General features: G+C 33.9%; 1 protein-coding gene across 2 annotated transcripts in view; it reads left to right on the plus strand.

Moving 5' to 3' along the window:
* Positions 1-11,332, plus strand: part of MANEA (mannosidase endo-alpha) — a 31,301-nt gene extending 19,969 nt beyond the window's left edge. For both annotated transcript variants that reach the window (XM_017886777.1, XM_017886778.1), the window contains exons 4-5: positions 7,952-8,028; positions 8,977-11,332. In XM_017886777.1, coding sequence (XP_017742266.1) covers positions 7,952-8,028; positions 8,977-9,634 — 735 coding nt within the window. In that variant the 3' untranslated portion in view covers positions 9,635-11,332. The remainder of the gene's footprint in view (positions 1-7,951; positions 8,029-8,976) is intronic.
* Positions 11,333-13,492: the final 2,160 nt, after the last annotated feature.

Below are 13,492 nucleotides of genomic sequence, written 5' to 3' on the forward strand. Positions count from 1 at the left end.
AGTATATATATATTTATATTTATATATTTATAACAGGCCTACATTCAATCCTGGCTCAGCCACTCTGTAGCTTTATGTCTCAGTTTCTTCATCTCTAAAATGGAAATAGCAACAAAACCTTCCTTACACACAGAATGGTTATAAAGATTATATGAGATGATTCATGTAAAACATAGATTCCTGTCTGGCACAGAGTAAGCATTAAGTAAAAAAACTTAGTGCTTATTTAAATTATTTAAAGAAGGTAAAATATGGTTATCTTAACAGATACTGAAAATTTTAGGAAAGAAGAATTCATGTTAATAAAGTCCTTAGTAACCAAAGTTCTTTAGCTTGATAATGGGTATCTCTTAGTAGCTTATTTTAAACACTGTATCTGATGGAGAAAAAGTAGTGTCATGCTCAACCAAGATCAGTACAAGATTACAATATTATTTAGTGCTGTTACGGAGACTCTAAACAAGCAGTTCGACTAAAAAATGCAAAAAGAAGAAATAGTTCTAAATAAAATATGGTTTTTTTCTTTCAAATGACAAATACTTACAAAACCCCTGAAAACTCTAAAACTATGAAAATAATTCGGTAAGGTGCGTGGAATGAAAGCATGTACATTTTAGTAAGATTCCTCTATTACAGAACAAAATGGGAAAGTGTGTATTGAAAATAGCATCAAATATATATGCAAATAAATCTTTAGCATTTTATCAAAAGATATGGAAGACCTGCATAAATGACTTCCCATGACTTTGATGAGAAGATTCAAATTGCAGAAATAACCATTCTCACATTTTTCTTTCTTTTAATAACTTTTGTAAACTTAATGTAATCCCAATTAGAAATTCTGATGAGATTTTAAACACAGAATTTAACAAACTAATTTCAGAGTTTATAAATATGTTGGAATCAAGTAAGTCTTAAAGTTTTAATGAGGGGAAAATTTATCTTCTCGGATAACAATATATACTATAAATTGATAGAAATTAAAGAATATAACATTAGCCTCAGTTTGGAGAAAGAGATGGATACAGAGTCTTGGCACTTAATATAGGAATCTAGTATGTAATTCAAGAAATCATTAAAATCAGTTATAAAAGAATATTCATGATCTTGCCCTCAGGAAACTGCTTTATTTTATTTTATTTTATTTTTTTATTTTTGGTATTATCTTCTCTGTTCTGTGTCCTTGGACATTTTTGTTTCATATCAGGTAACTCTTATTCTCTGCTTGCTCATGTTTCTTAGAGTTTTTCCTTCTTGTTCAATGTGTTGTGTTTGCAAATCTTAATGAAAATGTCAGGTTGAGCACAGTGGCTCACGCCTGTAATCACAGCACTTTGGGATGCCAAGGTGGACGGATCTCTTGATGCCAGGAGTTCAAGACCAGCCTGGCCAACATGTTGAAACTCCATCTCTACTAAAATACAAAAAGTAGCTGGGCATGGTGGTGCACACCTGTAGTCCCAGCTACTACTCAGGAGGCTGAGGCACGAGAATTGCTTGAACCTGGGAGGCAGAGATTGCAGTGAGCTGAGATTGGTGCTGCTGCACTCCAGCCTGCACGGCAGAGTGAGAGTCTATCTCAAAAAAAGGATTTAGGGTCTTTTAACTAGAGACCCATTACCGTTACCCTGAGTTCTCAGATTGCAACCACTCTTAAAATTTGCTGAATAGTTTTATTTGCTCTGTAACTTCTTGCAGTTATATTCTAATGGAAGACAATCTGGTTTGTCCATTAGTGGTAATTGATCCCTGTAAGATATGTTATGGACCACTGTTGAAATATTTCATTTCAAATAAAAATATGAAACATTAATTTTGTCTTAATTTTCCTTTCACAGCCTAGAGATTGAGTAGTTATTGGAGAATAGAAGTGGAACTCTAGGGAGTGAGAAAGAGCTAAATAGGCAAGCATTTTTTTGTTCCTGTCCATAAAGCTGCTGCTTCTTTCTAATTTACTATCCTGAAACTGTTAAGACAGCATCTCTCAAATTAGCTGTCTAGCAAGACCTGTCACCTGCCGTGTCCCTTGGTGCCTTTCAGTGAGTTCTTACTGGCATTTGAAATCTGCAAATAGGCAAGCCTCCAGGTTCTGGCACCCAGGCGGAGGTTGGGTAAGTGATTGATTTATCTTCCACAAAACAAGTCCAAGAGCTGCTCCTCTGGCCCGGCCCTGCCAAAATCCTGGAAGATGGGAGCTCAAGAAACTGGCTATTTTAGTACTTTCAGGAAGTTTTTAAAGAGAAAATGAAATTGTTACGACATATGAAGATTGGTTAGCTTTTTCTCCTGTTTAAAGCGTCTGTGTAGAGAAGGAGAGTGTGGCAAAGAGCTCGACCACTGATTGCCTATTTAATGTTGCCAACGTACTTGATCTCTCTGTGCTACAGATTTTATATCTAATGATCAGAAAAACTTGGAACGTGATAGAATGATGTTTTCCAAAATTTTCAGAACAGTTTCTTGGCCTCGTGTCTGGTGAGGAACTATGTATAGACAAAGAATAGACCTGGAATCATGAGGCTGGAGCTTGTTCCAACTGAGTACCTCTGGAATCTTATTAGTTCCTTGATCTTCTTGGCTTATCCCCTTCATTTGTACAATGACAATGAAACCATAAGAAAGTTTTATTTATTAGATTTGTTTATGATTTCTGTTGTTGTGGAACGGACATTTTTCCCAATTCAACAAGATGCAGTAAATCCTTGTTTTTTTTTTTTTTTTTTTTGAGAACGGAGTCTCGCATCTGCGCCCGGGCTGGAGGCAGTGGCCCGATCTCAGCTCACTGCAAGCTCCGCCTCCCAGGTTTACGCATTCTCCTGCCTCAGCCTCCCAAGTAGCTGGGACTACAGAACGCCCGCCACCTCGCCCTGCTAGCTTTTTGTATTTTTTAGTAGAGACGGGGTTTCACGTGTTAGCCCAGGTGGTCTCGATCTCCTGACACGTCGTGATTCCGCCCGTCTCGGCCTCCCAAAGTGCGGGAACTTGAGCCACCGCGCCCGGCCCCTGTTTTTTTAAAGAATGGAAAACTTTCCCTTTTCTTGCTAATATAAGGAAATTTTAATGTTTAATGAATGACAATACCTTACTAGAATTATTTAATGTGCTAAGGCAATCCGATAGGAAAAGATTAATGATGTTGTAGATTGTGTGCTGACAAATTGTAGCCTCCAGTGCACGTAACTGACCACGTCTAAAACTTTAAGTGTAAAATGCGTTCATTAGTAACATCTCTTTTTTCTTGCTAATCTTCAAAGCATGGCAATACTGTGCCCTTTTTCCACCATTTTGATTAATATTAATTAGCTTACCCCCCACCCCCAAAAAACCCTTCCATGTATCAATTTTATTTTTAAAATATTCTAATGGTTTTAGTGTTTTAATTCTCCTTTTTTGTTGATGTCTCTCTAGTTTTTTTTTTTGTTGTTTTTTTTTCTTACTTTTCTACTTTTGAGGTAAAATAATTTTATTTTATTCTTTTTTATTTAGGGATGGAGAATTTTAGGGAATGAATTCATCTCACAGTTAAGCTTTTGTTCATTCATCTTGATTATATAATGTTTTTACTAATATTAGTCATTAAATATTTTGTAATTGTAATTTTGATTTGTTAACTTCAACCAAGAGTTATTTTAAGTAAGTGCCTTTTAAATTATAAACAAACATGCAAGAAAAGGACATGATTGGCGCTTTATTTAGTTTTCATTATCTTTAGCAAATGTGACTAGGTTTTTTTTTTGGAAGTGTAAATGAGTGAAAGTAAAATTTAAATCTTGATTTTTCAAAGCGATTTAGTTTCTGTACTTTTAAAGTATACTTGTCTGCATGTTTGCTAGAGCAAAGGTTGTTGCACTTACAACCATCATTGGTAGGCTGGTTTTGCAGAGAGTATAAAAATCAGGGCTGGATTCCTTCCTCTATGTGCTCTCTATCCTGCACCATTAAGAACAATGGAACAGTTTTTTGAGTGAGACATGATAGAGATGTTTGTTAGATACTGTCATTGTTTAGCAAATATTCTGGTTTTCCTTCCCCTCCATGCAGAATAAGTATACTTCCTGCCCTGTTGTTGGGTTTGGTCTTATGGCTTGCTTTGGCTGATGAGATGTGAGAAAAGATAATGTATGGTATGCGCTTACATGATTATACTCCTATTCTCTTTTATGAGAAAAGCATGCCCCCTTCTGTCTAGGGCTCAGAATGACAGACACATGAGCTGATTTGAACCAGCCTGGAGCAGAGCCATCATAAGCCAATTCATAGATTTTATGTTCAAAAAGCAAATGTTTGTCTTTTAGAGCCACTGAGATTGTGGGGTTGTTACGTGGCATTATTTAATCAAAACTTGAGTGAATTAAATCATTCATCTAAGTAAAGAAAAATTGGGCAGATTCAGTGATTTTTTTGCTCAGGATTATAGGGGAAAGAACCAACTCAGCCCAGGTGATCTTCTTGCATTTTAATAAATTTAGTATGTTATTTTAAAGTAGCGTATTTTCTTTCTACTTTATGCAGAAATCACATTTCTTATACTAGGTTTATCAATATCCATTATTTCTTTGCATATGGCTCTAGAGTCATTTTATCTGCTTTTCAGGCTTATGCCGATTTCGACCATGTGATACATGCATATAAGTATGTCTGTGATTCTTTTTTAAATGATTTTCACCTACATTTGAAACATGTTATATTAGTCATGGCCTCTCGTTTTTCGTTTTCCTTGTTAAATGAATATTGTGAATTCGTGGCAAAAACTTTGGGAATCTTACCTAAATTCAGTATAAATGGTAGACTTAAGAGTTTAACTGTTGTTCGTTTTTGCATGCAAATCATTAGTCCATTTATTTATGCATGCATTCATTCATTTAGTGCCTGCTACGTGTCAATGCAGTCCCAGATGCTGACAATATTACGAAGAAGGATAAAGTATTATCTCTGTCCCTAAAATGCCTTGTAATCTACTGGAGGTCAGACACAAAGACAAGTAAATTTCAGGAAGAGGAAAGTATGAGCTATTATGGCACCACCTAGGAGTAGGAAGACCTACCTCATTTTTGTTGTGGCAGGGGATAGGGGAGTGTGCAGGGGTGAAGGTAGGGAATGGAGTTGGAGGAGAAAAATATCAGATTTTCATTTAAGAAAGTTCATTTTGTTTATTAAAATTTATTAAAGTTATTAAAATGCAGGGTAGGGAAGAGACAGGAAAGGTCAAAATTAAAAACATGAAATGAGGGAATGTTTATATTCTTATTCTCTAAAGATAGACATTTCATTTTATATATAGAATTCTATTATTTTAAAATTGAACTAATCGATTTTTCCAAATGGAATAGAGAGTTGGAGACTAGATCACATCATTAATTAAAATTGCAAAGTAATTTTATTATAATTAAGAAATTAGAAATACATGAGGGAAAATTTTAAATGATTTGTATTTATCAATAATAGCTTTTTGCATTTACTGCAAATATATTGATCTGTGCTTTTCAAAAATAGCATGCATTTGTTGTTTGCAACTGTAAAAGCAAATTCATTTTGATATGGGATATTTCAAGTTAGATATTGCTTAAATACGGTGTCCTTTATGTATAACATGGAAATTTAAAAACACAGTGATGTATCTGAAGGAAGAATTACCCAAGGAAACATTATATAATAGTAATACCTATACACTTGGTAATTTGCTTTCAACTGAATTTAAAAAGCAAATACCAAAGTTATTGAGAAATCTAACTGCCCTAGCAGTTACTACCCTGGCAATACTAACAAGGTGCAAAAATGAATTTGACTAAATTTTTTATGACAAAAACTTATTTTTGTAATATTACTGTAATTCATTTAAAGTAGAAAATTGCGGCCGGGCGCGGTGGCTCAAGCCTGTAATCCCAGCACTTTGGGAGGCCAAGACGGGCGGATCACAAGGTCAGGAGATCGAGACCATCCTGGCTAACACGGTGAAACCCCGTCTCTACTAAAAAATACAAAAAACGAGCCGGGCGAGGTGGAGGGCGCCTGTAGTCCCAGCTACTCGGGAGGCAGAGGCAGGAGAATGGCGTGAACCCGGGAGGCGGAGCTTGCAGTGAGCTGAGATCCGGCCACTGCACTCCAGCCTAGGTGACAGAGCGAGACTCCGTCTCAAAAAAATAAAATAAAATAAAATAAATTGTAATTACTGCTCTCTATATGTTTACATATATATAATGTGTGTGTGTGTGTGTATGAAGGGGTGGCCTGCCCCTCCATACCTGGGGGCGTTTCTCGTTAAGTGGAACGAGAGACTTGAGAAAAGAAATGAGGCACAGAGACAAAGTATAGAGAAAGAAAAAGTGGGCCCAGGGGACCGGCGCTCAGCATAGCAAGGACCCACGCCTCCACCGGTGTCTGAGTTCCCTTAGTATTTATTGATAATTATCTTTACCATCTTAGAAAAAAGGGAAGTGGCAGGATAATAGGATCATCGTAGGGAGAAGGTCAGCAGTAAGACATGAATAAAGATCTCTGTGACATGAATAAGTTTAAGGAAAAGTGCTGTGCCTTGATAGGCATATGCAAACATCTTCATAAACCTTTTTAGTGCATAAAGAGCAGCACTGTGCTAGCAAGTCCCACCTTTCGCCCAAAGGCGGTTTTCTCCTTTCTCAGTAAACAGAACATACAATCGGGTTTTACACGGAGATGTTCTATTGCCCAGGGACGGGCAGGAGACAGATGCTTTTCTCTATCTTAACCGCCAACAACCGCCAAGAGGCCTTCTTTCCTCTTGTATTGGTCTTCCTCAGCACAGACCCTTCACGGGTGTCAGACTGGGGGACAATCAGGTCTTTCCCATCCCACGAGGCCATATTTCAGACTATCACATGGGGAGAAACCTTGGACAATACCTAGCTTTCCTAGGCAGAGGTCCCTGCGACCTTTGGCAGTGTACATTGCCCTGGGTACTTGAGATTAAGAGAATGGTGATGACTTTTAACCAGCATACTGCCTTCAGGCACTTGTTTAACAAAGCACACCCTGCACAGCCCAAAATCCTTTAAACCTTGAGTCACCAGGCACATGTCTCTTGCAAGGACAAGGTTGGGGGTAGGGTCACAGATTAACAGCATCTCAAATATACAAGAAAATGGAGTCTCTTATGTCTACTTCTTTCTATATAGACACAGTAACAGTCTGATCTTTATTTCTTTTCCCCACATGTGTATATATGTATGTATGTGTGTGTTTGTGTGTGTGTGTATGGAATATCTAAACCATAAATATTTAGGCATTATGAAAATTATTGTCCTTTATTACACTAGTGGATATTATTTTTAAGCGATTTCATTATAAATTCTTTAATAAAGTAAATGTATATTATTTCGTAAAATGCTGTTTTAATGATATGGAAGAATTTATATGTATTTTGCTAATGACTTCCATTTAAATTTAAACTTAATGGTCACATGCCTGTAAAGAATCCAGATTTTTCTGGACCATATTATTTTGGTCATTTTCCTAAAAGAAACATATATCTGAATATAGAGTATTTCCTATATATCTTATATGGGAAAAATATGTAAGAAACATATTTTTATAAGGAGTAAACATAAAAAGAAGCATTGCATAGTGGTTAAGCATTCGAACTCAGAATTCAGATCATCAGTATTACCTCCAACAAATTGGGTGACTTGGAAAAACTTACTGAACATTTCTTAAGGTTCTGTCTATCTTTGATTACCTTACTAAGAAAACAAATACCTTAGGGAGTTGTGAAGATTAACCAAGGTAATAAGTATAAAATGTTTAGCATGTTATTTAGCAGTAAACTTTATTGCTAAAAATTCTCTGGTAGTTTCTGTGTTCGATAAATATTCATCTTAAGGTGATTTAATCAGTTACTTTATTAAATATATGAAATATACTTCAGTTTTACATTATAGATAATTTATCCCATAACTGATTTTTTTGTTTGTTTTAGGTTACTTTTCACATAGAACCATATAGCAATCGAGATGATCAAAACATGTACCAAAATGTCAAGTATATTATAGACAAGTGAGTTTCTTCAGTATTTATAAATATTGTTATATTATCCAGTGATAATTATTGTTTTAAGAATAGTACATTAAATTGTATTTGAGATTTGAATGATTTATGATTATTCCATTTTTTAATAAAATAAAATAAAATTAAATTGTTATTTAATCTTATTAAAGGAACATTGCTGAAGTTCCTTACAATTCACTTTCTTTTGGCAGATTGCTGTTTTTACTGTGTTACAGGTTTATAGGCTATTTATGATTTCTGTAATTTTGATATTTTAAATTGACATTGTTTTCTAAACTTTCGGAATATAGCTTTATCTTTTTAAAAAGAAGGTTCAGATTATTAAAAGTGAAGTGTTTCTTTTAACACAGTAGACCCAGAGCTGATATTGTCATTTATATCTAGCCCGATCAAAAAGAATTTATTAATGCAGTTTTCATTTTTTCAAAGAATTTTAGTGATAATAGTCTGACAGGTGCCATAGTCTTACAAAGAAACTTGTCAGCAACAGTAGAACACATATTACTGATAGATAACAAAGCAGTTTATGTATTAATGTAGAGAATCATAGGCTTTTTATGGCATTAGTCATCATTTGTCAACCTCAGTATGAGATAGTTAATCACTTGTTTGATAATGTATCCAGTATCTCATTTTCTAATGTGTAAAATTAAAAATGCATTTTTAATTACTACATTTACACAACTGATTCCCCTAAGAAATTTAAGTTGTTACAATTATATTATTCTTATCTTTAAATCAGAGACCAAATATTTTTTAGGAAAGAAAAATGTTATTACTGTCATTAGATTGTCTTTTAATATTTTAAGTTACTTTGACCGAAAGTAATGTGTTCAACCTGCACTGATTCCTTCATTTTCAGTACATAAACAGTTTTTATCTGTAGCAAATTAGTTGTGAATATTCATTTCGCTTTTATATATGCTTATTTTCTAGATATGGAAATCACCCAGCCTTTTACAGGTACAAGACGAAGACCGGCAATGCTCTTCCTATGTTTTATGTCTATGATTCCTATATTACCAAACCTGAAAAGTGGGCCAATCTGTTAACCACCTCAGGGTCTCGGAGTATTCGCAATTCTCCTTATGATGGATTGTTTATTGCCCTTCTAGTTGAAGAAAAACATAAGTATGATATTCTTCAAAGTGGTTTTGATGGAATTTACACATATTTTGCCACAAATGGCTTTACTTATGGCTCATCACATCAGAATTGGGCTAGCCTAAAATTATTTTGTGATAAATACAACTTAATATTTATCCCAAGTGTGGGCCCAGGATACATAGATACCAGCATCCGTCCATGGAACACGCAAAACACTCGGAACCGGATCAATGGGAAGTATTATGAAATTGCTCTGAGTGCCGCACTTCAGACACACCCCAGCTTAATTTCTATCACCTCTTTTAATGAGTGGCATGAAGGAACTCAGATTGAAAAAGCTGTTCCCAAAAGAACCAGTAATACAGTGTACCTAGATTACCGTCCTCATAAACCAGGTCTTTACCTAGAACTGACTCGCAAGTGGTCTGAAAAATACAGAAAGGAAAGAACAACTTATACATTAGATCACCAGCTGCCTGTTTCTTAATGCATTAATTAAAGTTTAATAGTTATAAAATCACCTAATTTTAAAATAGCTTTTGTTTTGCGTTATGGAAAGAAAACTGTCAAAACCAGTATATACTAGTAGTTATATTTAAAATACATTTTAAAATTCTTACAGATAATATTATAATTGTTACCCTTCACAATACCACATGAGAAAATATCTGAGACAAAATGTATACAAATATATTCCTTATGGCATAATTTACTGCATTTCTGACTGAAATCAAAATTCTGATTTGATAGCAATTGAATTTTCATTTTACGTAGATAAATGCTCGTGTTACCTAAAGCACTTAGCACACAGTTAAATTATACTGACATCCTAGACCCAAAGAAATAAGGTTGTGTGTATATTTGGGATATCTATCAAAGAAAAAAAACCCTGAAAGATAATGTACATGTTTTATGTCATATTTTAAAAATAATTTAATCAACTTTATTGTTTTAGTATTTAGACTCTGGATAACTCTTCAATAATGAGGAAATTCTTAAGATTAACAGAATCACTGTACCTTCCTCTCAATTTTGCTATGAACGTGAACCCGAAATGGCTTTAAATTAATAGTCTTTTTTTTAAATTTAATTACATAAATTAAACCTTACCATGACCAAATTGTGTTAGGAAGGCCTGCTATCTACGGCACAGTGTGTCATTTGCAGATTTGTGGTTACCTATACCATGCTAGGTGTTTTGGCATGTTTAGTGTTTCTGCTTTACAGTGCTGAATTCCGTATTTTAGAAGCTATGGAAAGTCCTTTTATGAAAAAGTTAATGATTGCTTCTCAGTTATTAGGAAAACAGTTGTTTCACAATTATTATGTAGATATGATGCTCAAATATTTTTAGTATATCTGGTCAATCTTTAAGTCGTTACTATTATATTATCCTTATCTTTAAATCAGAGACCAAATATTTTTTTAGTAAAGAAAAATGTTATTACTGTCATTAGATTGTCTTTTAATTTAAGTTATTTTGACCAAAAGTAATAGAGTAAATTTACTTACCATTTTAGATTCTAGAGACATGGAAATGAAAATTATTTTATGTTTAGGGTAAGTCCAGAAGTTTAGCTTTACATTAAGTTTAACACTGTATAATAATGAAGAAACTAATATTTTACTTAAAACTAATACTTTCAATTTTTTATATAGTAATATCACCATTTTATAAATGTTAGACTTTTATTATACCTATAGGTTAAAATACTTGTCATCAATAACTTGTCATATTGTGACAAATTGATCACTTGTATACTAAAATTAAATCTACTTAAAAACTAAATAAAATGCACTCTATTCTTATAGTTAATGTTTATAACTATAACTATAGTGAAAAATATATATATCCTGTTACATAAATGTTATTTCTTAGGTGTTCCATTAAGAAAAGCAATAGAATAATACTAAAAAATAATGCCTATAAATCTTCAGAGTATAAAGACATCCATTCAGAAACATAAATTAGCACTAAATTTTTTATAAAATAGCTCACCAGATGACAAAATTTATTTTATATTTAAATGATGGTTTTGGCACAAATTATGTTATTGAAAAGAGGCAGTAAGTACTGTTTAATTTATTTATAGTTTTGGAATTTGTCATTTCTCAGAGAATGATCACGCCTTAGGAAATGAATACAGTAGTAGTAATCATTTTCTAGGGGAAAATAAAAGAATAAATCACTATACTGATATTTTGATATAACCAAGCACTTACATAGTAATACTGTATAGATACAACCTGTGGATTTTCTTCTTATATCCATTTAACTTGAATATATTATTTTAGGTATACTTTATAAATGTCATACCTAATACTCTTCTATAATGTACCATATTTCATTAAAGTTTTGTTAGAGAAGTATCTACCACAGCGGAGTTTTTGTTATTGTGTACATTGTGTATTTGAGCCCACCATGACAGAAACTAAGTTTTAGGGCCGGGCGCAGTTGCTCAAGCCTGTAATCCCAGCACTTTGGGAGGCCGAGACGGGTGGATCACGAGGTCAGGAGATCGAGCCCATCCTGGCGAATACGGTGAAACCCCGTCTCTACTAAAAAATACAAAAAACTAGCTGGGAGTAGTGGTGGGCGCCTGTAGTCCCAGCTACTCAGGAGTCTGAGGCAGGAAAATGGTGTAAACCCGGGAGGCGGAGCTTGCAGTGAGCTGAGATCCGGCCACTGCACTCCAGCCTGGGTGACAGAGCGAGTCCTCCGTCTCAAAAAAAAAAAAAAAAAAGTAAGTTTCAGGAAATAGTTGTGAGATTAAGGGAAAGTCTATAAAAACAAGGTCAGCATATTCTCAACACAGATACCACCACTTTCTATCTTTTTCCCATTGCAGACATGGCGAATCCACACAGCATTCTTCACCTCTGAGCTTTGTTGTGATTCCTCAACACATTACCCTAACCAACCAGCAGTAACAGATTTCAGAGTAGGATAAAGCAGATTCTGTCTTCATTGCACAAAGTTATTCTCAGTGGAAGAATGGCATCCAATCTCATAATTACTAGTTTATAATTATATTAATATCTGTTTTTTTCTCCCTTTTTAATAAAATAATTACAGTCATCCCTCAGTGTCTGTGGGGGATTGGTTCCAGTTACCCCTATGGAAACCAAAATCTGCAGATGCTCAAGTCCCTGATATAAACTGGCATATTAGTTGCATATAACCTATGCACATCCTCCTGTACACCTTAAATCATCTCTAGATTACTTATAACAATACAATGTAAATGCTATGTAAATAGTTGTTATACTATACCGGTTAGTGAATAATGACATGAAAAGGAAGTCTGCATCTTCAGAGTTTTCAGTCGACAATTTCTTGGCCATGGATGTAGAACCCACAAATAAGGTGAGCCAACTACATTAGGAAATAGCTCTAATAATTCTGTTAATTCTTAGAGAGGAAAGCTTTCAAAATCTTCCTCAGGTATTCATTACAGCTGCCTTTACCATTTTATTTGTAACACAGTTTAAATTGTTATGAACACAAGTAAATAGGAGCAAGGAATTTCTTGATTCAAAAAAACTATGTTTGAATTCAATATAGTATAATAACTTAAAGTGGTATACATACAATGCATGAATCATAATGGATTCTTTCATAAGTTATTAATTTTTATGGTTTAATCAGTCTAATTGTTTTGACTGTATAGAAACCAAATATTTTACTGTTTCTTTTAAGGACTAATATTGTCAACAACTGCTGTTATTAATGTTTACTTGAGTTAACTTTTTTCTGTTTTAAGACTGTAATTAAAATTACTATTTTGTTATATGGAATGGTTAATTTTACTTCATAAAACATAGATGTAATACATTGTATTTTAGATATTAAAGTCTATCATTTATTTTTATGAAATGTCTTATTTGATTTCCAATTAACAAATGAAAAGGAGTATCCAGTCATCATTCTTTATTATGTTTTCTTTTTTGAGATATGCAGCACTTACAAAGTGGATATCTTTAACTGCATATACTTTTTAAATCTATAAGCTTGTGTTAAATATACACACATACATGCACACATAATTGGTGTTTTTTTTTTTAATTTGGGAGCTGTTTTCTATTTTTTTCTTCTTCTTTGAGTATAATCATATATTAGCTCTGACATCCGTTATGAAATTAATCTTCTAAAACAGCAAAGTAACAAACCAGTAGAGAACCTACCAAGTTCCTGCAGGTTTTCAAACTGACCACAGTTAGCCAGTTTAAACATGACTGCTCCTAAGCTCTACAGTGCTTACAGAAACAGTCTTTAAAAATCTATATTTAAATTTTGAATTACACTCACATCCCGTAGTGAAGAAAAGCAATAATTTACAACCAG

Source organism: Rhinopithecus bieti, unplaced genomic scaffold (assembly GCF_001698545.2).
Source record: "Rhinopithecus bieti isolate Rb0 unplaced genomic scaffold, ASM169854v2 scaffold_14937, whole genome shotgun sequence".
Taxonomy (NCBI): domain Eukaryota; kingdom Metazoa; phylum Chordata; class Mammalia; order Primates; family Cercopithecidae; genus Rhinopithecus; species Rhinopithecus bieti.